Source organism: Podarcis vaucheri, assembly GCF_965113315.1.
Source record: "Podarcis vaucheri genome assembly, chromosome: 3".
Taxonomy (NCBI): Eukaryota; Metazoa; Chordata; class Lepidosauria; order Squamata; family Lacertidae; genus Podarcis; species Podarcis vaucheri.
Window position 1 is genome coordinate 46552858 of NC_138761.1, and position 25598 is coordinate 46578455.

A 25598-nucleotide genomic window follows, 5' to 3' on the forward strand; every position below is an offset into this window, starting at 1 on the left:
GTGACTGCTGAATTTATGCCTATGGCATTGGAGTGTGTTAGGGATGTGTTAAAAGTTGGGTTGAACAGACCATGCTGGCTGAATTGCAAGGGCAGTAGGAGGTGTGTCCAGTGGATTAGAATGGTGTTCTCCTTTTGTCCACCGTTGGAATTATTCTGAATGTTTAAACTGAAAGGATGTCAGAGTCAAGTTAGTCAGTTCTAAGTGGTTTGTGCAAGCTTAGGAGGATTGCCTCTGGGTATCATGGGGTAGACAAAATGATTGCTAATGTTATATTGTATAGTTTGTGGTATATGGAACCCAGAGAGCTTCTCCTTTTATAGGTTTACTGATTTGGGTCTTAAAAATTTGTCTGTGGGGGCTGGCCTTCAGGACAAGAATTTCTGGGGCTTGGTGCTGGAGATTTAATGGCAGCTTGTGAAATATCTGAGGCTCTATGGAAGGCTTTGAGTGAAGTGTGATCATATGGTTGCTAGTAGATGACAGCATATTGATCTTGGCATGCCATTAAATCCAGAGGAGGAGGAGGAGAAGGAGGTGGTGGTCAAAATTTTGCATTGTTCCAATGAATGTTAACATTGTTTAGAAAACAAGCCATCTCTGGGGATCACACTTACTATAGTGTGTAAAAATTATTATATTCTAAATCTGGTCCCAAATTGCCATAACTTGAGGATAACTGAAACATTCTACTTGCAATAGCATATTTTTGTGAAGGGTTATTCATTTGGCTGCCATCTACCATTTTGGCACTTCTGTTGCCTGCTAAAATAACAGCATAACCCAGATAAAGCTTCACTTATTAGTGTTCCAAAAATAGAAGAAATGATTTTGCTTAGATAATGCATCGTTCTTTTCCACAATATAACTGTTGTGTCCCCACCATCTGTTTCTCCTTAGCAGTGTACTCTAATTGCTGCGGAATACTTACAGAGACAACACATATTTATAAAGACTTTGGGTTGGATGCAAAGGTTCCCTTCTGTGAATGGAAGGTGTCATTCTGTTCATGGAAGGGGTATGGATTCAGCAGAGACTTCCATGAATGGAAGTGGGGGGAAGGCAGTTTGACTATTCTACCTTCCACTCCCTCGCCGCTTCCTATGCTGTCCTGGAGGATCTCCCAACCCTCTAAAGCAAACTTGAGGGTACAAGGAGAAGTGGGAGTGGAGGCAAATGCACCATTGTATGAAAGTAACTCTGCTCACAGAACTCTTGGCTCCAACTCAAGGTTAATAGATATTTGACAATGATAGCACATGCCTAATAGCAAATAATGGGGGGGGGGGAGAGACATTGACACAATAATAATGCATCAGTGTAGATTTTTCTCCTTTAGTTTGTTCTGCAATGCTTCCCTGATGCTGACACAATAATGTTGTTTGGAAGGGCTATAGTGCAACAAAAGTGGAACAAAAAGAAACCAGAACATTTACGGTGTAACTAACTATAGGATTTGAGTAGAAGGTTATGGGATATGCACTGATTAGAAAGGAAGTATGACTGCCCCAATAGCAACATGAATAAAAAGGATGTCTAGCATGGTCCCAGTATCTTTTGTTTTGCAACTGTATAAATCTGAGGCTTTGAATTAAAAAGGTTTTGAATGATGCAGTAATCTACTTAGAAGTTCTCTTGCTAACCTTTCTACTGCAGGAGTACTTTTTTCTGTTTTTGGAAAAAAAAAACACCCTACTGTGAAGAGCTCACATAAGATGAAAATGTCTCACAATCACTAAAAATTGAAATCAACTCATGAAAAACGGGGCTGTGCATGTGAATTTGAATAAAACCCAAGGATGGAACTGAACATTTTATTGTTGAAAGTGGTTTAAAATGTTTCATTCCCTTTCATTTGTGGAACCCCTCTTCAGTGTTTTCTGAGATCAGAATCCTCTAGCAGAGCCCACTGCAGATTCTTATCTGTAAAAACAGCTTCTCGAGTACCACAGTTCTGCACCTGTCAGAGAAAATCAATGGCATTCACTGACCTTTATCTCCTTTCACTGAAATAGCAGTGCAAAGATCAAGAGCTGCTACTCAGCCAACAAGAAATTGAGAAATTGCAGTTGATGGTATAAGGCTGGCTGGTCAAATTTAACTTCCAGAGTCCCCTCTAGTTATGGCCAAGAAGAACAGGGAGCAAAAACATTCAATAACATAAAAGAGTGGGTCACTTAATGTTTGATCATGAGATGAAATAATGATTTCTACATTCAATTCTAGAACAGGTATCTGAATTGAACATTAGCTCAAGGGGGATCCCATGCAAACACTTGCAGTATTTTGCATACCTTATATAAGCTGTGGCATTAGTCTCTTGGCCATTTTCCAGGTCAGCTAAGATTAATCTATTGTCACCAGAGTGGCTTGTCATTCGGGCCAAGGAGTTTGTCAACACCTACCGTTCTTCAAAAGGCAAAGCAGGTGTTATTAAAATCCCACCAACCAGTTTGATTTAAAAACAACAGAACACCACTGCCCCCATTATTTTGGCACACTGGTTTAAATCAGTGTTCCCAACTTGCAGAGTAGTTACATGCTCATAGGATTCCTCTTGCCCACCCTTACGGAGATTGCAGGACACTAAACATGTTGTCATTGATTGAAGAGGATATTATTTTGGTATATGGGTGGGTTATTAATTAGTCTACTAGATGAAGGGAAATGGATATGATGCAGCAAGACCTGGGTGGGTAATTAATTGGCATTCCTTCTGCGAAATGGTTATTTTGTTGCAGGAACACTTTAGTGTTCTGATGCTCAGATCTCTCCTCTGCCCTACATTCAATTTCCCAGGCAGGTTACTTGTGGGCCTGCGGTTGTGTTGCACAACATCTCTCGGGTCAAAGGAGCATTTGGGGGCTCAGATCCTATTTCTGCCTTGTGTTCGGTTTGTAGTATTAGACAAGACTCATCTAGTCAAGCAGTGCTCCATTTGTTTATGGAACAAGCTAAAAGCTTTAGGAAGCTCACAAACAGGGCATGAGGGCAACAACACTTCACTTCAGCATTTGGTATAAAAATAGAGCAGGGGATTTATGTGATGTTTTTTATATGAGTTCGGTCTTTCCATGTTGTCGTCTTTCAGGCTCTGCTCAGTGTTTTCTAGAAAATATTCTCTGCAAATACCGTAATTTATTGACCATATTGTGTATGATCATATCATGTGGTCTGTGGCTGAACTTACTTTCTTAAGATATCCTGCCCTATGCAGTGTTTTGGAAATGGTAACACAGTTGTGTTGAACCTGAGGGCTGATGACATGTCTGGACAGTGTAGTGTGATGACTTGCAAATCCATTCAAAACCCATCAGCTTCCACCAAGTTCTGTCTTGCTGACCCATGGGCATTGCATGTTCCATTGGTGATGGTGGCTTGGCACAGTGGATGGGACATGTCGAGCCAATACTTCTGAAGAGCACCAGCCTCCACTGATAGTCACCATTATAACTATTCTAATACTTAACAGTACAACATATATGAGTTTTCAGCTAGTATCATCAAAGCTTGAAAGCTAAGTTTTGGAAAGAAACAGAAGGTGCCAAAAAAGGACAGGATTTTCTTATATATATCTTTACTCTTTCTATCATCCACAGTTCTGACTAATAGGCAGAACAATGATTTTATGCTACTACAGTTATGCTAACAAATATGCTAAGTATGCTACAGACTATGACCATAGGTAAGCTGGGATCTTTGTGAAGGCCTCATTACATGATGTTTCTCCAAAATGTATTTACCAATATTTCCTGTGGGGGGGGGGTCCTTAAAAATTCCCTGTAGCTTTGAACATGGTGGTTGCTCCCCCAGGCTAAAACAGAAAAAAGGGATGCTTCCAAATATTGAAAAATGAATCATATTTGTAACCTAAAGGGTAAAGGTAAAGGTACCCCTGCCCGTAGGGGCCAGTCGTGTCCGACTCTAGGGTTGTGCGCTTATCTCACTTAAGAGGCCGGGAGCCAGCACTGTCCGGAGACACTTCTGGGTCACGTGGGCAGCGTGACGAAGCTGCTCTGGCGAGCCAGCACCAGTGCAGCACACAGAAACCCCGATTACCTTCCCGCTATAAAGCGGTACCTATTTATCTACTTGCACTTAGAAGTGCTTTCGAACTGCTAGGTGGGCAGGAGCTGGGTCCGAAAGACGGGAGCTCACCCCGCCGTGGGGATTCAAACCGCCGACCATACAATTGGAAGTCCTAGGCACTGAGGTTTTACCCACAGCGCCACCTGCGTCCCTTATTTGTAACCTAGACAGCATCAACTGTGCTGAATATGGTCTGTACAGCTAAATATTTCAGAAGTGGGAGAGGACAAAGGTGAAGATGCTGTGTGAGTCTATGTGCATGAGTGATTGCTTGCAGAGGCGAAAATGTCATTTATATAGCTAACTGTTGTGTATATAACCAGACATATGTGAGCTCCAGAATATGCTGGTGTGCATGAGAAGTCACACTGATTTCTGCAACACCTCTAGGAGCATCTCTGTGGGGAGTGGGGAGCTAAACCCATAAAATAAACTCTAGCTATTGAATGTTTTGAAAGATACTTGGTCAGGAAGCAAGGAATTCAGCTATATAACCAGAGCAATAAATCATTTTTAAACTGTTCCTGTAATTTTATAATTCAGATGATGGATTCAATCATTTGAATCCAATGGAACTAATTCTGAATCCAATTTTGAGAGATTAAACATTTCTATTTACACATCTCTCCATAGCATGCATACCAAGAACAGAGCTCTAAAAAGGCAATAAATTCACTTAAAAAGCAATAAGATGCAGAAACATTATTGCACATACTATAGGAAAAGAAATGAAAGCTGGCAGTAAGGAAAACAAAAATAAGCAAATTATAACATTAAGGAGCAGATTGCTGAACTACATTAAGACAAATACTACTTCTATTATGGAGGCTGAATCCCCATACCAGTACAGACTGCAATGAAGTCAATATGGTATAACATGCCAAAGCTCTGCAAGGATCTCATCCACATTTGCAGCTAATGTGTAACCATAGAAAACTGAACAGGGGCTCTTGCGCTCACCAGGTCTGGTTCTGAAATAACTAGTATCCAAGTATATTGACTTTATAGTGTCCAAGTCTAAGTATGTTGACTTTATCTTTTTTAAAAAAGTGTAGATAGATCATAGCACATCTCTGAGGAGCCTAAACCATCCTGTCCCTGGGCTATGCAGACACAATGGGAGTAGAGAGAGAGAGGAAGAAATACAACTATAAAGTACAGAAAAGAGGATAAACAACAGAGTAAAACATGAAACTTTGTGGGGATCTTTTGACATTGCACTTTGATTCAGGGAGAATAACTGAATGTTATTCAGTCCCATACAGAGCTGACATAACCCCTAGAATATATTTACTAGGAGTATATTCTATTGTCATTGAAATATTTTATGCCTGGCATCTGTTCAGTAGATAGGATCAATAGATACACTCCTGTTATAGACCTTGCATTATCAACAAACTATTTGATCATTCTGGAGGTTTATGAAAAATTCACATTGAATTCTGAAATTGCCTGGCAGCAATTAAGGTGGTCTATAAGATATGCACATAAAATATTGTCATAGTATCTATCCTTTTTAGTAGTATCTATCCTTTAGTATAGTAGTATAGTATCTATCCTTTTTATCAGGACTTCTCAAATCCTATAGTAGATTATAATACTAAATTTATAGCTCAAGGGAGCACTTTGCCTTTTTGGAAGCATCTTTTCAGATTGCAGCAAATTTACAACTGCATGACAGCAGAATACTCCAGCTCAGCCAACCACATTGTTCTGCTCCTAGCAGAGAACTGGGGCAAAGCTTAACTGTTGAAAAGAATATGGCTGTGATTGAGCAATTTACAGAAAATGAGGGGTGGGAATGATATTTATACAATGTAAGTGATATTCTTTTTCAAAGACAAGAACAGGATCCAACTGCTTATCACTTAAATCCCACTTAAGGGCTATATGAAATCCACATAGTGGCTGAGCAATTGTAGTGTTATAGGTCGCCCCCCCCCCATGCACTCTTTAAAGCATCAGCTCAACTGTTAGGGGAGTATAGGGATAGTACCATTGAAATGGCTTAGCTGGGCAATGTGGACAGTTATAGAAAATACCCTTGTAAGAGTTGTGAGGGATGCTTAACCAACAGGGTCTATTTCAGCTCAATCAAAGATTAAAATCTGTGACAGGGAATGGAACTGGGTTCCATTCCCATTTCAAAGTCATTCTTTGAAATCACACTTCCACAAATTTTACAGTGCCATTCTCCAGCCTAAAATGCACACTCTATGGTAAAGTGTGTAGTGGGAGGCCCCATTAGCTAAAGTGGCACCTCAGGTTAAGAACAGTTTCAGGTTAAGAACAGACCTCCAGAACGAATTAAGTTCTTAACCTGAGGTACCACTGTAAGGGGAAATTGTTGTGGAAGAGAATGTATTGTAGGCAACATCAGGCAACGTTGTTTTCTCCTTCTCTCACAATAGCTGAACTCGGAATCATGCAATCAAGCAGGAGGTTGGAAGTTTCTGCCTGTGTTGTGTTATTCCTCTATTGCAAGGGGTTGGACTAGAGGACCCTCAGGGTCCCATTCAACTCTACAATTCTGTAACAGCAGAATCGGAACCCAAGGTTTGTATGACCAGTTTAACCCTGATTTAATTGAGTTCCAATTGTGCCTTAATTAGATTAGACTGAGTTCTCAACTTCTATACTACAAGACTGGTTTAAACATTTGTTCTGTATTAAGTTTATACGTTATAGTGTTAAACTTCACTGCAAAGGTTTGTTTTTACTTGGTATGAATGGGTGATTAAATTACTGTATAATTCAGTCATTAAACACTTAAGAGGCCCTCCTAGTATCACTGATGACATTTTAATTTTCATCTGATAACTATATAAAGCATGACATCAAGTAAATATCACCTCTTTGGTTTTCCACAGAATTTCAGATCTTAAATGCAATGTTTAAATTTAACAGTTTTAATAAAACATAATTATCAGAACAACAGATGCCTCCGGCTGATACCCACTATCACCAGAACCTCACAAGTGGTTTGACCATAAATGCTAAGATCTGTAGTGAATGACTCCCTCCCTCAATATCTTGCCTTCCTTCTGGTGTTTTACTCAGAAGTCCTTGGAATTACCTGCTTTTTTTACATTAACCAGACCAGTAATAGGTGTGGACCAGGCTTCCTCAAACTCGGCCTTCCATATGTTTTGAGACTACAGTTCCCACCATCCCTGACGACTGGTCCTGCTCGATAGGGATCATGGGAGTTGTAGGCAAAAAAACATCTGGAGGGCCGAGTTTGTGGAAGCCTGGTGTGGACTGAGTCTGAGAAAGGCCATCTAGAAATCCTCTGAAAAAGATTAATTGGCTGGCAACTTTATTCTGCCGACAATACAAAATACTCTGGTGGAGGGAACTGAGCAGACTGTCCTGTCTATGACAGGTGTACATTTAGATGAGTGCATGAATTGGGTATTTCAGTCCAGTGTTCTTTCGTCTTAGCTATGGAACATGCCCAAGCCTGGACAATTTTATATGGACTCCACTGATATTACTTAGCTGTCAGTGCTGGCTTAACTGCTTGCAAAATCTGCTTTAAAAATACCTGAGACTATGTAACTACACCCACCCACCCACCTCACCAAATAGTCTGAAGTCATTTTAAACTTATTCATTGATTTACAAGTCTTTGTTGAATAAAAAGTGATAGCCCAGCATTTAGTTCAGCTACTTCTGTTAGATGATCACTCCACATGCTACAGCAATCGAGTCTGCATTCTCCATGTGCAGCCTCCAGAGGTTCAGAACAGGTCAAGTGGAAACCCCTTTCAACCACAATAACTCATGTTATTAATCTTCACCGAAGAGAGCTTTAGCTTTCAACCTTCAGAAAATATTAGCAAGGGAAATCTCTTTTGCCCACTTTCCATAAATGGAAACGAGCTGAGGCCAACACCCAAGCAACTCAGCTGGCTAGACCCCTGTTCAACGGGCCCATGTAGGAAACATCTACAATGCATAAGCTATAAGGTAGGGGTGGCTAATCTGTGGCTTCCAGATGTCACTGAATCCTTAGATCTATCCATTAGCCACTACAATGTCTGGAGAGCAGCATTTTCTCTACCCTGCACTGAGTTGACCTAGTATCTATTTGGAGAAGGGGGAGGATTCTTCAGCCTCTTTCCTTTCATTCCCAAGGTCAGTCTTGGGCCTTAGTCACTACTACACAATAGAAAATCTGGATTTGAATGGCTCATGTCTCTTTTAGTGTGACCAGGTGTCTTACATATTGGATCATCTGGTATCTCCAGCAGTGCCTGGGATGGTGTCCTATTTACTTGGTCATCCATTAAAATTCTAGGAAACTCGGTGCTCAAAGAAGAGGGCTCTGAAGTGGCTAGTAGGTGGTGGAGTTTCTTCATTGTTATTTTACTTAATAAAAATGGGCAACATGGAAACTCTGCTGCAGGCCTGCTGCTGCACTGCACAAATTGAAGCCTTGAATCTGCCAATGGGAAATGGCAGACCATGGTGACCCATCATTTCCACTTTCAGGGACATTGTATGGGTAAAGTAATAGCTGTCTCTCTTCATATTGGCTGTGGGAGCTGGTGAAGTTAATGCAACATAGGCTTGGGAGACCTGATACAAATGCCTCTTCACCATGAATCTTACTCTGTGACCTTGGGCCCATCACAATTTCTTGGATTGGCCTATCTCACAGGGCTGTTGGGAGGACAAAATAGATGCTCTGAGCCCTTTGAGGTAGCATACCAACAAAATAAAGAAACAGAGATTCCAAATCCTCATTTCATTGCCCTTTTCTTAACACACAATATGTGTTGATAAGATCAGTGATATTTTTCTCACCATGAACACCTCCCTCGTTGTCTTAAGAATGGCAATGGTGCCCACCTGAGAGGTGCTGGAACTGAGTTCCAGCGAGTTCAGGCTGAAAAAGAAGCAGCTCTGGATGAGATTATCTGACAATCGCACAGTGCTTTGAAAAGTTATAGAGGTTAAGAATTTAGAAGTCAACTAGAGGTAAAAAGGAGGAAAAAAAACAAGACTTCTGTGTCTTTGTGAACCATTATGACAATGTATGTGAGACGAGTACAGTGTGCTTACCACCTTTTTATGGCTCCTGTTATTACCTATCATTTGTTCTTGTCACATTTATTTTTACACAGACTCAAATATAATTAATAACATGTCATAGTGAAATGGAACAGGCAAGATAATCATAGTAAGCAATTGACTTAACAAAATGGGTAAAGATTTGCCTAAATTCACCCTAAGTGTTTGTAGGGATTTATCCTGCCTGTCCAACTGTTTTTTGTTTTTGTTTTCTTCCTTCCACTTAATCAAGGGGTATAGTTGGAGTGTTCAAGTGTGCACTTAAGCTTTCACGCATGAGACCTATCCTCTTGGTTTCTTGTTGGCCGAATATATATTCCTATAAATTTAATCTCAAAACTTCTAGTAGCAATAGGGACTTGAGATATTACCTTTCTTCTGAACCTTCCTCTGCCACCTGCACTTCTGCATTTGATGTTGTCTTTTCTTGGCCTTTAATTGAAGTACTGGAAGCCTGGAAGGCTGGCTAATCTGTGCCTGAGATTGATGTGGCAATTGAACTTGAGTAGCATCCAATAATAAACTCTTTACACGCCAGGTCTGGGATGCTCCCACAAGATCTCACAGGAACTTGAACGTCCCCACTAGTGAGAGCATTGTGGGGCTTCTGCAGCCAGTGCAATTAGAAAGCCTTGCTTGGAAAGCAAAGCAGAAAGCTTTAAAACTCCTTTTGTGCTGGATTGTTCCAGCACAAAATAGCTTCAATGCTCACTACCTCATTTTGCAAGCAAGGTTTTCTAATCATGCACAGACTGAGATGCTCCCATGAAATCTTGGGGGGCATGGGTAGGCGAACTAAGGCCCGGGGGCTGGATCTGGCCCAATCACCTTCTAAATCCGGCCCGCGGATGGTCCAGGAATCAGCGTGTTTTTACATGAGTAGAATGTGTCCTTTTATTTAAAAAGCATATCTGGGTTATTTGTGGGGCCTGCCTGGTGTTTTTACATGAGTAGAATGTGCCCTTTTATTTAAAATGCATCTCTGGGTTATTTGTGGGGCATAGGAATTCGTTCATTCCCCCCCCAATATATAGTCCGGCCCCCCACAAGGTCTGAGGACAGTGGACCGGCCCCCGACTGAAAAAGTTTGCTGACCCCTCTAATGTGGGGACTCAGGTGGCCCCATGAGATCTTGTGAGAGCACCCTGGGGCTTCTGGGTATGCATGTTTTTGCATCTACACAGAATCCTTGAAACCAAACCCTGGCATTAAGACACAATAGTATTGTATTTATTTTGAAAATAGCATTATCGGAGAAGGAAAACCTCAAATAATACTTTTGTACAAAACTGACTAGTCCTTATTGTATTTTAATAAACTCTTACATTAAGATCATAAGGCACTGCCATAACAGAAAATGTGTCCACTATTTGCAAGATCTCTGAACAGGTTAAATAACATCTTCATTTTATAGTTATTAAATTTTCTTTTCTAATAAAATGAATCACAAAGTCCTTCGCACTCGGGCTATGGTATTTAAATAAAGAGAGGGGAAGAGACAAAGTGGGTTATTAAAATAAAACAGGGGTGGAATCTATTAATATAATATGAATTTCCCTTTTTATCCAAAACTCCTGGACTACAGTTTTTGATCCATACTGTAGAGAAAGGGAACAAAATTTTATGAATGTGTGCAAACACAAATTCAGACAACTCTGTTTCTTGAAGATATTAATAAGATGGAAGACAAGGTGGTTGAAAATACTGACTGGTAAGAAACAAAACTGTGCAAAATTAATTTATAGCTTGAAATCTGTAGGATACATCAGTGAAAGAGCTTCCTTGATTCAATCATGCACAGAATCTGTAAAAAATCAAGGGGATTGAGAATGTTCTGTCAAGTCCTTACTTCTTCCTCAAAGGCAGAGTTCTCCAGGAAACCCACACTCACAAATGTTGGTTATCTTTTTGCTGTGGGGCCTGAAACTTTCTGTGCAGTTTTGTAGAGACCTCAGATTACCAGAACTAGCTGTCCCTACTCCTCTCTCTGTTCAAGCAGAAATGCTGTGTCCAGAGGCAGCAGGCCTCTCGAGGTCCACAAGTGGGATGACTGCTTCTGCCAGCATGTATGCTGTTGAGGGTGGGGAGAAAGGAGGAACTACATTCTGCTGGAATGCTAGCTGATAAGGCTGGCTTATCAGGCAAAAAAGGTAGGAGGGTGGACTTTTCACACTGGTTGACAGAGGGAGAAGTTGGCCAAAAGACCTATTTGCCCAATGTGGAAATAGGCTACTGGCCCATGCAGAACACCTTGTAATTGGCCCAGGAGTGCCTGAGTATGGAGGATCCCTTCCCTCCTTCCTAGTGCAAAGGTATACTGTGGGTTTTAACCTGAGACCCTCTCTGTGTATAAAATGTGAAATGTTCTACAAGATCAGAACTCTTTCTGCAGGCTGCACTTGGATTTGGATTTGATATCCCGCCTTTCACTCCCCTTCAGGAGTCTCAAAGCGGCTAACATTCTCCTTTCCTTTCCTCCCCCACAACAAACACTCTGTGAGGTGAGTGGGGCTGAGAGACTTCACAGAAGTGTGACTGGCCCAAGGTCACCCAGCAGCTGCATGTGGAGGAGCAGAGACGCGAACCCGGTTCCCCAGATTACAAGACTACCGCTCTTAACCACTAGAAGCAGGATAGGCAAATGCCTTGTGGTGTCTCTGTCGTGCTTGCAGTGTGGGTTTGAGTTCATTTTCTTTTGCCCCTGGCATAACTGTTTCCTCAATAGGCCGCATGCAAAGGAAGAGTGGTACCATTTTGCTCCATTGCCCATGATGGGGCTTGAACTCACATCTCCTGATACCCAATTCCAAATGCATCCAGTGTGCCTACTGTCACTGCTTTGTGAAGCTTGCAGTGGGGCACTATTAGTGCAATCACTTCTCCTCCCCTTGGGGTTCAAACCCCAGTCTCCTACTTCCCATTAGTACTTTGTCAAAACCTGTCCTCTGGTTTCTCAAAAGTTTTCTTTCCCTGCAAAAGAAGAGACTTCTGTTTTAACTTCTCATTTGCAGGGCCCCACCCCCTGGTTGCCTGCAATTCTATAGCCTCTGAAATGCACCACTAAAATTAGGAGGTGAAAGGACGCATGATTATTCTCAAGGTAAGATCTCTATTGTGTTCAGTGTATGAGAAATTAGCATTCTGGAAACAGACAAATCAAGACAGTTGCTCCTCCAAGGTTTTTTTCTTTTCTTTTCTTTTCTGTGAAGTGGCACTTCCTGCAAGTATTCACAAGGAAAAAGAAACATCCTTGGCCCTAAATAGCTTGTGAAGGCTTAACAAAAATTGGCAGCATTTTTATTGACTGGTTTCCTTCGGTAAAGCTTTGTGAGAGTCTGAACTCTGCGAATTTGCCTTTGTACTTTTACCTTTATGCAATTTATTTTCAGAAGCCTGGAATTACTTTTGTCATGAAAGGCGTTGTTCAGTCATCATAAAAATACTTGAACCAAGTTTGATCAAAAGCTGTGTTTTCACACACCATTATTATGATTGCAGCATACAGTGAAAATTGATCTGCACTGCACGGGCTCTTACTTTTTATTTAATTGAAAGGAGAAACAAACATCAATAAAATAAAATGGAAGTGGGGTTGCCCACCTCCATATTTAATGTTTTCAACAAACTGTGACCATTTACTACTGAGATAAGCAAAGGACAAATATTAAAAATAAAGCAATATAATAATACTTTTAAACCACAGGCTTGCACAGAACCCTTTATCCATTTCAGAAGGCCCCCACTCTGGGTGTCATTTATTATGCTTATCTTGTCAACTAGCAATCGTATGCACACTTCCCTGGGAATAAGTGAACTGAGTGAGACTTACTTCTGTGTAGACCTGCATAGGGTGGTGCTGTAGGTCTGTCTTAGGGCAGAAGGTAGAATGACACCTTTTATCTCATGGGGAGTTAGGAACAATTAAAGTGAATTCTGATTTTCCCCATATTGGAGTAGCAAGTGGTAGATGAGCAGATGAAAAAGACTGTTAAATTTCTTGAATCACAGCACTAGATAGCTTAGTCATAGAACATAAGAATCTTTATCTCAGGGTTGTGGGTTCAAGCCCCATGTTGGCCAAAAGTTCCTACATTGCCAACTAGTTGATCCTTGTGGTCCCTTACAACTCTACAATTCTATGAGTTTTTCATACTCTTTGGCTGTGACTGTTTTTCAAAGCCTATAAAATAATTACGACATTTTCTCATGATTCTATAAAGAATCAAAACATTTGCTCTCATTATTATTTTTAAACCTTATGAACTATATATTTTATTTCCTCCTTCATTTAGAAAAATTGGGATTCTTAAACTAATTTACTAAGTGTACACACAAAGATTAGTCACAAATACTTCAACTCAGCAGTTAATTCCACTGCAGCAAATGCAACGCTTTTCAATTATTTTTTCCTGTTTCTTTGATCTGTCCTTTAAAGCCTGAAAGAACCAGGGGAGAATAAATAAAATGTCAGAGTTAGAGCTGCACTATAATGTTCTGCAATTATATTATTTGAACCACAGTGTGGCCTCTGCTCATTCTGAGCTCTGCCCATAAGGCACCAAAACCCTCACCATTTGTAATGCTTGCCAAACATACTCTAATGCTAAAATGATTAGATTTTTAGTACCTGAAGGCAAATATGAATGAGGAGGTGGTTTTCTTTCATGCCATCTTTCACTTGTGTAACTTAAGAGTAAAGCATTTTCACATGTGAGGCTTAGAAGGCTGCTTAGACTTAAATCAGCCTGAAACACCAATGCAAAACCATTATTGGCTATAATGTAAATTTGTTTTCCTTTCTACATTCTATCCCACGTTATCAAATAGCACAAACAATGATCTCTCCAAGGGAAAGTGCTGGTGCAGGGGATGCATGCTACAAATGTCTCCCATGTCTCTCTCTCAAAACATTGCAATAAATACTGTAACTTGCTTTAATTGTCTTGCTGGAAAAAGTAACTAAATAGCTGAGAGTCTTTAGGGGCCAAAGGACAAACGACAACTTCACACCTGTTTGCTCTGACTTTATTTCATTTGTTAATAAGGAACGTGACCAAGGACCCACCTTGGCATATGAACAGGTATTGCTGATACAGTGAGTAAGGGAATTTGAATACTTAAATTACGTTCCCTTGGTATAACAGCAGCTATGTTTTGTAATCCTGTCTTGTTGGCCATTATGTCTGTGTTATAAATAGTTCCAGTTGCTACCACCCACACATTCACACAGTGGTGGAGGGTGGTCCACCCTGGGTGCCATCTCTGAGGGGGGGTGACAAGAAGGCACCCTGCTGCAGCCACGAGTGGAGGACCATGCCGCCGCCACTGCAGCCATGAGCAGAGGATCGTATGCCGTGCATGCGCCGCCGGGATGTTTGCCCCGTCCCTCGACACCCCGCCCTAGGTGCCAGAGAGCCTTCCTTCGCCCCTGCATTCACATACCTGTAGTTTATTTATTTTGTTTTATTTTGTGTCTGTATTTGTTCAAGAGTGATTTATTCCTATATATGGATTATGTATATTATCATCACACCCTGTTTGTTCTACTACTACTACTACTACTATTATTATTATCATTATTATTATTATTATTATTTTATTAGAGTCCTGTCTTGCTATTAACACAGTGTAAGAGAGTAGTGTCTCTCGCACTGGGTAAGCACTGACTCTCACATGCATGCAAGTTCTCTTTTGGTGAAGGCCATTGCCACTGCTGGCCACGCACTGAAGAACACTTTTTCCTTGCAGGATCACAGAGCACATGCATGGAGAACAAACAGCCACTGTGCACCCAGAGTTCCACTACAGCCCTTACAGGGAAAGAGGTGAGTATGGCCTCAGAGACTACAGTCCTCCACCGACCTTCATGCATGGAGAGCCTGGAACAAACTGGTAGGGGAAATTGTCAGGTGGCAGTTTGTTCCAGGCGCTCCATGCATGAAGGTCGGTGGATTTCCTCACAAACACCCATGGTGTATCCAGGTCTAGGGACTATGTGTCCCAGCTGCTGATCATGGCTTATTACACTCTGTCTCCACCCTTTGCTCTTCACAGCCAACTATCCAACAGCTATGAGACCTACCCCATGCCCAGTTCCTTGCAGATCATGAGGAAGGCCCACAACCATGAGCCCTGGAGGTTTGCCAACCTATTTGCTCCACACAGGTTCCTCCTTGCTCCTGACCGGCAAAAGACTCTTTCTTTGACACAGTGCATCTTCAACACTTGTCCCAAGGAGTCCTGTGCATCCTCTCTGTAAGCCTCTGGCCAAGGGAGGTATTTGGGTGCTATGTTCTGTTACCTTTCCTTCTTCCCTGTTGGGTGTTGTGATTAAGTATAGGGCAATGAGCTTATAAAGGGATTTGAACCCCCTGCTTGTAGGGATGCTTGAGGAAGTGTGCCAGCTGTGTCACTGCTGTCTGTGTCACAGAAGCAGTATCATTGTGTATGTGTTGCACTGTACACAGGGCAGGCGGTTGTCCTGGAGATATATCCTCTATGTCACTACATCTGCTACCTCCATGTCTACATGACTTGGAGGTGCCACTGCTGCCATGGGCCATAATGTTACCCTATATGCTGAGGGAGTGGCATTTGCCATTGCTCTGTTGTTCGCTTTTAGAGCAGTTTATTTATTCTCTCCACTTTGGGGCTGGAGGTTTAAAAAGGCTGTTTTACATTATAGTTAGCTAATAAATGAAGTGTATGTAAGTTGGTTTAAGATCAAGTGTTAAATATAACTAGCACATCTCCATTGTTTCTATTCACATCAATAACACTTCACAAAGTCCTTATTTTCCAGCCATTTAGCTTAAAACAAGAGTGCCAACCAATTCTGGAAACTGGTATGGGAAGCAATGTCCTTCTATTACTGTCCACTATTCAAAGAGGCATGACAGCTTCCTTCAAGTCTGGCAAACTAATGAGGATGAGGATGACAAATAGTAATTACACTGGAAGCATGCATGGCAGGCTGATGCTAAAATAAAAGAAAGACCCATTCCCCTTGCAATATGTCTTTCTCAAAGACTACGTTTATTGCCTACTTCAGCTTATGCATTCTATTCATGGTCATAGTAAAAAATATTGATTCCCTCCCCCATTTACATAAAGGTTCTGTGCAAAATTGAATATGACAGCCCAGACATCTACGTAATGGCCTTCCAGTAAGTATAAAAGCTACACAGAATAATCCGTCTCACAGAGAATACTAATGTCAGCTTTGATGCCTCTAGCAATGGTGTGTTCTGGGAGGGCAAAATCAGACGGGCTTGTGTGTATTTAATGACTGTTAAAAGAGAAAAACAAAAACAAAATGTTGGTGGCTTCATCACATACAGCCCCACTCTCCCATGCCATTGGCAATAAACTGATCTGTCATAACTGTTGTATTTGCAAATCCAGCCCTTCCTACATCTGTTAATAGAGAGACACAAAAACAGATTGTTTTCTTTGTTTCAAACAAAACAGGAACAGTGGGTGGTATTCACTTGTTATTCTACACAAACTAGAAGTACTTTGGACATTTAACCCCACCACATTTCATCCACAGTTACCATATATTTCTCTGCCATGTCATAGTGATTGCCTGGGGTGGGGGGTGGGGATTGAATGCACAGCACCAACTGATGGCTTTTGTGTGTGTGTTTTACCATAAAAATGACTTCACTAAAAGTCACAGCTGTCATATGATGGATAAAATCCCCGTTCATGGTTTATCAGCATTCGGCATAAAAGGCTAACTGCCTTACATGCTAAGCATCAATGAACCATGCAGACTCATTACACGGCCCACCTATTTTTTGTTATGGTGCTTGCTTGACGCTTATCGCTGTTGATTGTAATGATTTTTAATTATTGCAAGTGCTTTATTCCACCTGTCATTAGATGCCATGAAGACCATTCAGTCAAAAAGCAACATATGAGTAAGAAAGCTAAATAAATGACAGAAGTTTCAGATGTTCCAGTTATCAAGTAATAATTATAACCATCACACGAACACTGTAAGATGTGAAGTTACTCTCATGAAATTTGGAACTGCAGAATAGGTCCAGAGAACAAATAGTAAAGTGTTGCAGTTAATGATTCTCCATCATTCTATTATTCATTACTACTATTAATGGTCAAATATAATATAGATGAATGCATATCTGTAGTATATGAGTCCTGTACTTTTGAGGCAGTGCTGTTTGTCATGCCGGGAAGATTTTTATAGAATTATTAGTTGATGAAGCAAACCATATGAAGAGTTAGACCACAGGTCAGTTCCACAGAAACAGATCTATAGGAACGTATTAACAATGTAAGAGAAATTTCTCTTAAAAAATAAGATGGAGTTATTGGTGTGAGCATAACTCTTGTTTTGTGCTGGCACATTAACAGCTTGCTTATTAACTTTCCTTGTCCATTACTGTGTGGATGGAATTCCAAGGAAGAAGATTCTGACTAAACATTAGGAATAACTTTCTGGCAGTAAGAGCTGTTGGACAGTGAAACAAACTTCCACAAGAGGTGAGAGACTCTCCTTCCTTGGAGGCTTTTAAGCACAGGTTAGATGGCCATCAGTCATGGATGATTTAGTTGAGATTCCTGCATTGCAGGGGATTGGACTAGATGGCCCTCGGGGTCCCTTCAATTCTATGATTCTATGATTTTCAACAGTAATGCACACATCTCTCTCAAAAATTAGTGGAATGACACACACTAAAAAAACAACAACCTCAACTAAGACATTTATCCCATTGACTTCAACAGGTGTTTTCAACAGTATCTTGGTTGTGTCCAATGAGTTTTCTTCAGTCACAGTCAATATTTTATTTTTTTGTTTTGTTTTGCTTATTACATTTTTATAACACCCTTAATCCGAAGATCACAGGGCGGTTTACAATATAATGTCATTTAGTTGATAGATTTGGACCCTCATGGCTTGGTGAGGGTTTATGATGAATGCCTTCTGAAACTTGGTCTCTCTCTCTCTCTCTCTCTCTCTCTCTCTCTGTATGTGTGTATGCATCTGTGCGCATGCACCTAGTTAGAACTCCACATAATATTTTAAAGATTGCTACAAAAATATATCATCCTCACTAATATGAGTGTACTTGACGCCTTGAGCAAAACTGTATTTCAGCAAAATTAATACAACAAATATTCATGCTTATGGGAACAGCATGCAAAATCTAAAAAAAAATAAGTTTAAGGTACATGGGTAGAGCCACAGACCACTGAATTAATTCATTTCACCTACATTTTGAACATGCAACTGTATGACTTTTGGCATCTAATCCTTACTGTTGCAGTATACTGCACGATGAATGATTGCTTTCCCAAATGTTTCAAAATGGAAGTGTCTGAATGTTTCTATGACACTTGGAACTCTATAATGTAGGGTTGAGTACCTGGGGTCAACAAGAGCTGAGAATAAGCTAAAAATCACAAAGTTGTAGATTTGGAAGGGACCACATGGGTAATCTGTAGGAATCTTTTGTCCAATGTGGAACTAAAACCCACAACTCTGAAATTAAGAGCCTCATCGTGCTCTACCAACTGAGCTAGAAAAAATTCACCTATAGTACAGGCACAGTGAATAACATCAAGTGTGAGGGTGACGGTGGCACCATTTATTCATCCAGATCCCCAATGAAATGAAGACCAGTAATGTTGCTGGTAGAAAATAAGGCTTGAAGAAGGTGACGTGTGGAAAGGAGTAGGGTGCAGCGGCTGGAAAATGGTTTTGGCCACTGTCCTCCTGGGTGGAATGTCCTTGCCAGAGAAGCCTGCTTCCCCCTGGCTGGTGAGCAGCCAAATGGGCAACCCGTCAGAAGCATCTCCCAGGCTGAAGGGCATTTGGCATCTTTCACCGTCACCAACTCTCAGGGCAAAGGGCTGCTCAGGCCCCCAATCAGGTAGAGGTTTGGGTTTCCTACTTTCAGACAAATTTCCTATAAATAACGAGGGAATATTCTTTTTTTGTTTACTTCAAAACTGTAAAGACTGCTCTTGGGTGAAAACCACTGGAGTTATCCTTATGAAATTTGGCAGAATTCACCCCCTCTGATGGCGCAAGGGTGCCTGCACACTTTATATCACTCTGCCAAAAAAACACCCTATAGCTTGTTTCCTTTGAAAAATATATTAAAAAAGAAAGTTACCTCGTACATAAATGCCTGCATTTATTTGCCTGTCATGTGGCAGGCTTACTCCACTCTCAAGGGCTACAATGCCTACAAGTTTTATGCACCTGTCAGAAAGAAAATTTTTATAGCCTTAAAAAAAATTTTATAGCCTTAAAAAAATAATAATATCCATAGTGAATGGAAGCTTTGTTTCCCCCCAAATTGAAGTTTGTTTCAAATCACAAGCCGAATCATGCAGGCTCTGAAGTCTGAATCCCAAGCCCAGACGTTCAAATCCAAATCACCGAATTGGGGTCTGAACTGAATCTGGTGGTTGTTGAACACCCCTAATAGAACTGCTTGATGTGTCACATTAGATATCCATAGGTGAGGGGGGAAAGATGAATCATAGAGCAAAGGGAGAAGTGAATGACAACAGATGTGGGAGCAGGAGGCAGTGGCTAACAGAAGAGGAGGGGCAGTTCTTTTCTTCTATATGAGGCACGCTTCTTCTTGCTGCTGCTGCTGCTTGCTCTCACAGCATCCCATTTTATAGGTATGTGATAACTTGCCCAAGGCCACACACACATGTGTGACTTGGATGGCATGGCACAACTGAGCTCTGCTTTGCCAAAACCAAGTCTATCTAACTATGGGGCAGCAGTGGCTCTGATGCAATTCTGTGTGTTTTATATCATTAGAAACCACAATTATGTTAACGTTACTACATCCAGTTGATTAAAATGGCCAGTTGTAATTGGCCTAAGAAACGATTAAAATAAATGATGTGAAGTGGGAATCATGAGGCACCATCTTTATAATATAAGCGTCAAAAGAAATGGGAGAGCCTCTCAGATAGTTATCCAACTACTTAATTTGCTCTGTTGCTTTTCATGGAATTTCCTGTCAGGCTACATTATCAATACATGTTTTATGGAGCAATTTCTTTTTCAAGGGCCTCACTCACTCTTTTAAAAAGGCTGTTTTTCTGTGTCAGTCAGAACAATTATATTATATTTGTCTGTGTGCACAGAAGACTGATGGTGATTGAAAATGATTTGTATTTTCCACTAGAAGAATACAGCCCACAGCACGTTTCCTCAGAAGGGTAAACTGCAATTGAAGAATCATCTTCCATTTCAGATTATCTATCTGAATTCCACTGATGCACTTCTGTAAAAAACAATGTAGCCAAATGTCAAACTCAAGGATGTTTTAATGCCATTACTGCTGCACAAAAATCAATAGTGTTAGCATGTAAAAAGCTTACTATTTGAGAAAAGTATTTCCTCCTTCCTATCTTTATTCTCCCTTTCTGTATCACAATTTTCCTGTAAACCTGATTTTTAGATATTATATCATAATAAATTGGGTTATGATCAGCCTGTTGCAAATCCTTATCCACTCTAACTGCTTTTGCCTCACAGAGAAGATTGTAAAAGTGAAAGAGGGTCGGGGTGGAGCTATATAAAACCTGTTATTCCTTGATATAATCAAGTTCTTGATATGAGCAACAACAGCTCTCTACAACCTGGTGCCCTACAACTCTCACTATCTCTAACCATGAAAACATGAGAGGGAGAGAGATGTCCCTACATCAAAAGCATGCCAAATTACAGGCAAATCAGTCCTGTGGTTTTTGTGTTAGGCCCCTTGATTGGGTGGGTGGGGCAAAGAATGGAAATGAATTCACTTTCATCTTCCAAGACACTGCACTGGGGTGTCTGCATAAAATTATTCCTTTGTGTAATAAGCTTCATTGTTCAGTCATGATAGAGACCTCTTTCCCCAGGTGATTTTATTCATATGGAAAGTTTGAATTTTGGCAGACACTAGCCTGTAGTATTCTGTTTTGCTTTTGGTGTCTGAATTGCTGAGGCATCCCCAACCTGCGGCCTTCCAGATGTTTTGGCCTACAACTCCCATGATCCCTAGCTAACAGGACCAGTGGTCAGGGATGATGGGAATTGTAGTCCAAAACATCTGGAGGGCCAAAGGTTGGGGATGCCTGCTTTAACATTTATCTCCTGTTTGACCACATATGCAGCAGCTCAGCTGTTGATGGGAATAGATGGATGATAACATGTGATATCTTGGCTAAAACATACGCACGGGCTGCCCATATGTTTTCAGGCCAGGTTCAAGGTTCTTGTGTTAACACACAAAGCTCTGAAGAACTTGGGACCAATATAACCTAAGGAACACCTGAGCTCTTATATCCCAGCCTGATCATTGAGATCAACTAGAGGAGCACTGCTAGTTGTTCCCTGTGTTACAGAGGTCCTATAGGTCACCACTAGGGGTTGGGCATTTAGTGTTGGCCATCCCATGTTGTGAAACTCTATTTCAGCAGGCATCCTTTTTTACTTTCATGTATCTCTTGAAGACACACACACACAAAATTGTCATAGTGCTGCAGAAGATCTGTTTTTAGTCCTTCAGGTTTCCCTTCATAATACCATAACTCACTGCAGTAGTTTCCCTTTGGGTTACAATTACCTCATACCTGGCACCATACCTGCCTGTCTCATACAAAAGGACACATTGAGAGCTGAAGTCATTATTCACAGCAGCCATTGCTTAGTGAAAAGTTAATGTCCTCATGCTTGGCCCAGGCTACAGAACAGTATAAGAAGCAATATATTACGATGTGGAAGAGATCTCTCTGCAAAGATTATCAGGGAAAATGTTTGAAGCTAGAACATCAATTGATGAACTATTTGTATTTTAAAATAAAACGAATAACTGCTTAGCCTAATCCTTCACATGGACCTTGGACATGCAAGCACAAACTTGGAGCCAACCTACATGTTATGCAGGGAGATAAATGACTGGAGCACCCAGCTTAGCAACAACCCTTAAATGTAGCCATCTGGGGCTGTAAATTGGCTTTCAGCATGTTCATAGCCCAGGGCATGGAGAACCACAGAGTCAGGGGCCAAATTGAGACTTCAAGACCTCTCTAGCTGGCCCTCGGGGCCCTCCATTGACCTCACCTCCTATCCCAAGATCACACTCTAGAATCAGAGTTGGAAGTGAACCTGGGGGTCACCTAGTCAGCCCCCTGCGATGCAGGAATCACATGTGGTTCCCCAACCTCCCTGGCCATGCTCCACAAATTCCCTGAGTGCGTCTGTCTGGCTAGAATATGCCCTTAAACTGTGATGAAGTTCTACCTCTTTCTCCATGTGGCAAGCAAGAGGCAATGAGGAGAGAGGTAGGCAGGCATCCCCAACCTGTGTGTGTAGAAACCTCTGAGATGTGGCTGGAAATTTAGCTTACCTCTATAATCCTAAGAATCAAATCCAGGCGAAGGAGAAATAGCCCACAATTGCTTCCCTCCATGTTCCACTGACAGAACCCTTGACATCAGCTGAGCATACCACTGGATACAATTCAGCTTTTTAATATTTGCATACAGAATCTGTATTATACCACAGATACTTGAATGGACACTTGTAGCACATGAAGACAAATACTGTTAGTAAAGTTACAGATAGGTAGCCGTGTTGGTCTGCCATAGTCAAAATAAAAAAATTCCTTCCAGTAGCACCTTAAAGACCAACTAAGTTAGTTCTTGGTATGAGCTTCCGTGTGCATGCACACGAAAGCTCATACCAAGAACTAACTTAGTTGGTCTTTAAGGTGCTACTGGAAGGAATTTTTTTATTTTGACTGTTAGTAAAGCAAATGTAAATTAAATGATGTATTCCAATATGATTCCATGCCATTCTGCTTTGACATAAGTCACCTCTCCCACCCACCACCCTTGGAGACAGTCATTCTGAAATTTTGCAGACAGTTCTGTTTTTAGATTTTCAACAAATTCTTCTATGTCCCCCAAAATAGAGCCACACAGAGCTCATGGTCAATAGTGTAGAAACTGTTTATATAAGGAAGCAGAATTTCAAATTTGAGCTTAACAAATTTATCTTTTCCTTTGAGTCTTCCTTTGCAAATAATTTTATTTCCAATACAGAGAAGAATAACGTCACTCTCTTTCTCCCCCCCCCCCCGCCAATCATAGGTTGTACCAGGAGATTTACCTTGATTTCTCTCTCTCCTTTGCCTCCTATGCTCTTTTTGATATTATTTATTCAGAACTAATAGTATTTGTCCAGTCTGGCTTTCAGGATGAGTCAGCAACCTGTCTCCATTTATCTATATGTTCCAAGCCTCTCTGTTTTCACAGGAGCTAATTACAAGATTGCAAGGAGGCTGCGAGAACCTCAGGTAAGGAGCAAAGGAGGGCGACCAAAGAAGCCAAACAAATGTTTTAGCTTCCATAGTGTATGCTGAGGGATAGTGTATGACAAGGCAGGCACTAAATACATGCTGCAAGATTAAACTTTTACAACAAGAACCATCGTCTTTTGGGAAATATTCACTGAGAGAGACATAGCTAAATAGCACTAATGCTGCATGCTTGATTAATTCTGTGTCTATAGAGCATCCATATCCAAGAGGAGACTGTCTCCACATGGTACATGACCCGTGAGCAACAGCTCAGAAATCTCACCACATATAAGGATGGGAATGAGAGTGAGGGGGACAATACTAAGGAAACCATCTCCTTTCTTCAACACCAACAGATGTGAAATTGTGTATCTGTGGAGGACTCTAACCAGGAGCGGCTCATCCTGTTTCGCCACCTGAAGCGCCACTGCTCTAGCCTCCCTTACCTTGGTTGCATGGCAGTGGCAGCAATGGCAGCGAGTTCTGGTGAGATATTGCTGGAAGCTGCTGCTGGCACCACTTCTCTGCCAGAGGCAGCTACCTCAGCCCACCTCATGGACAGCCAGCCCTGACTCAATGCCTCTTTCTTGAGAGCATGATACCTAATGCTTGGTCCTATGCTTGGCTGAGCAGAATTGTAAGAACATCCTCAGTATCCTCCTTTTCCTTGAGTCAAGGGGTGGATTCATGGAACACTTTCCCATGGAGCACCTCTGCAATACAGGAGATATCAGACCAGTCTTTAAAGGGAGCCTCACTGTGTGTACTGGAATCCCACTCACTGTGGTTGCTACTAGGGATGTAAAAGAATTCTGCCAAAAACAGAAATGGGAGCAGAAAGTATCTGTGTTTGCTTATTTGTTCCATACCTGGAACAGAAATCAACCCAGCAAATATGATTTGTATTCACTGTTGCTTTCAGTCTGCAAACATTATATGATTGATTACACCCCATCCCCACCATTTGAACTGTTTCTTTTGCATTTAAGTGAATGGGGTGGAATGACATACAGATGACATAACTTACACCATTTACACAATTTACATAAATTGATTAAGCTATGTAATTTCGCCACAGTGAGACTAATAGCATAGTTTTGGGTGGAAGACAAATTACCTCAGAATGGAAACAGTGCTGCATATATATACAAGATAGTTTGGAAATACAAGGTGCAATAAATGCAAGGTGGATTGGAAAACAGTGCCTTCTCAAAACCCCAGCTGTTGCTTCACTTTAGTTGTCATTTACCAAAAGCACCCAAGTGTTGGGCTTCTCCTAATACAGCCAGCCTTCAAGGCACACAATATTCTGCACTTAGAAATGCAATTATTTGTAATGAAATGTCAAGGAATTTGAGCCATCAATCCTTTTGTAACTCAATAATAAAGTTGCAGACATTTCTGAGAGTAATGATGAATAATCTTGCCGCCTAAAGGTTAAAAAGATGCTGGGATACAACGGTACAACATAAAAATTCAAATAACAAAGTTGATTCCTAGGTTCCATACACGCCAAGGCACAGTGATAATGTCCGAATATCGTCCTGAACTTAGGTACTAAAAACATACTTTGCTGGCTAAAGATTGGAGAGCTACATGTTGGGGGTTCTTTGGCTGTGATTCCAGCATTGCGGGAGATTGGACTAGATGACCCTTGGAGTCCCTTCCAACTCTGCAATTCTATAATTCTATGAAACAGGGCTCTCATTTACGGTGAAGAAGAGTTGCAGGATGTCTGCTCCATGCTTTCCCCCTCTTTTTGTGCCTTGGGAAAAGAGTGGGTTGGATAGCAGACAGGGGAAACACCTCTGAAGTGTTTGAGAAATTTGATTGGAACACTCAAAGCCTAATTTATTTGCAGAGTGAACCAAAGGGAATTTGCACATCCCTGCTAACAAGTGCTCAGAGTCTGCTTAGTAAAGCTAGCTCCACGCTTGACTTCGGTAATAATCATTAAAGTTTCCTGGCATTACAACAGTAAGTCAGTCAGCTTTATTGTGCATAGCTAAAGCCCTTTCCGATATAGAAAATATAAAATTTCCAACTTCAGCAGCAAAAATATAGAATGGAGGCTTAGTGTCA

The 25598-nt window shown here is 41.1% G+C and overlaps 2 protein-coding genes across 6 annotated transcripts in view; one reads left to right on the forward strand and one right to left on the reverse strand.

Moving 5' to 3' along the window:
- LOC309527998 (uncharacterized protein) overlaps positions 1-25598 on the forward strand; it is an 86546-nt gene that overhangs the window by 47730 nt on the left and 13218 nt on the right. The window contains exons 3-5 of one of the 2 annotated variants that reach the window (XR_014217451.1): positions 12180-12268; positions 14917-14993; positions 15223-15555. Coding sequence is in view for 1 of the 2 variants with exons in the window: in XM_082215129.1 (XP_082071255.1) it covers positions 14917-14993 (77 nt within the window). In the remaining variant the exon portion in view is untranslated. Of the gene's footprint in view, positions 1-12179; positions 12269-14916; positions 14994-15222; positions 15556-25598 lie in introns of those variants that run through there. The other variant, XM_082215129.1, reaches the window with a different exon arrangement.
- CHRM3 (cholinergic receptor muscarinic 3) overlaps positions 1-25598 on the reverse strand; it is a 248872-nt gene that overhangs the window by 20402 nt on the left and 202872 nt on the right. The gene's annotated exons all lie outside the window — the stretch shown is intronic.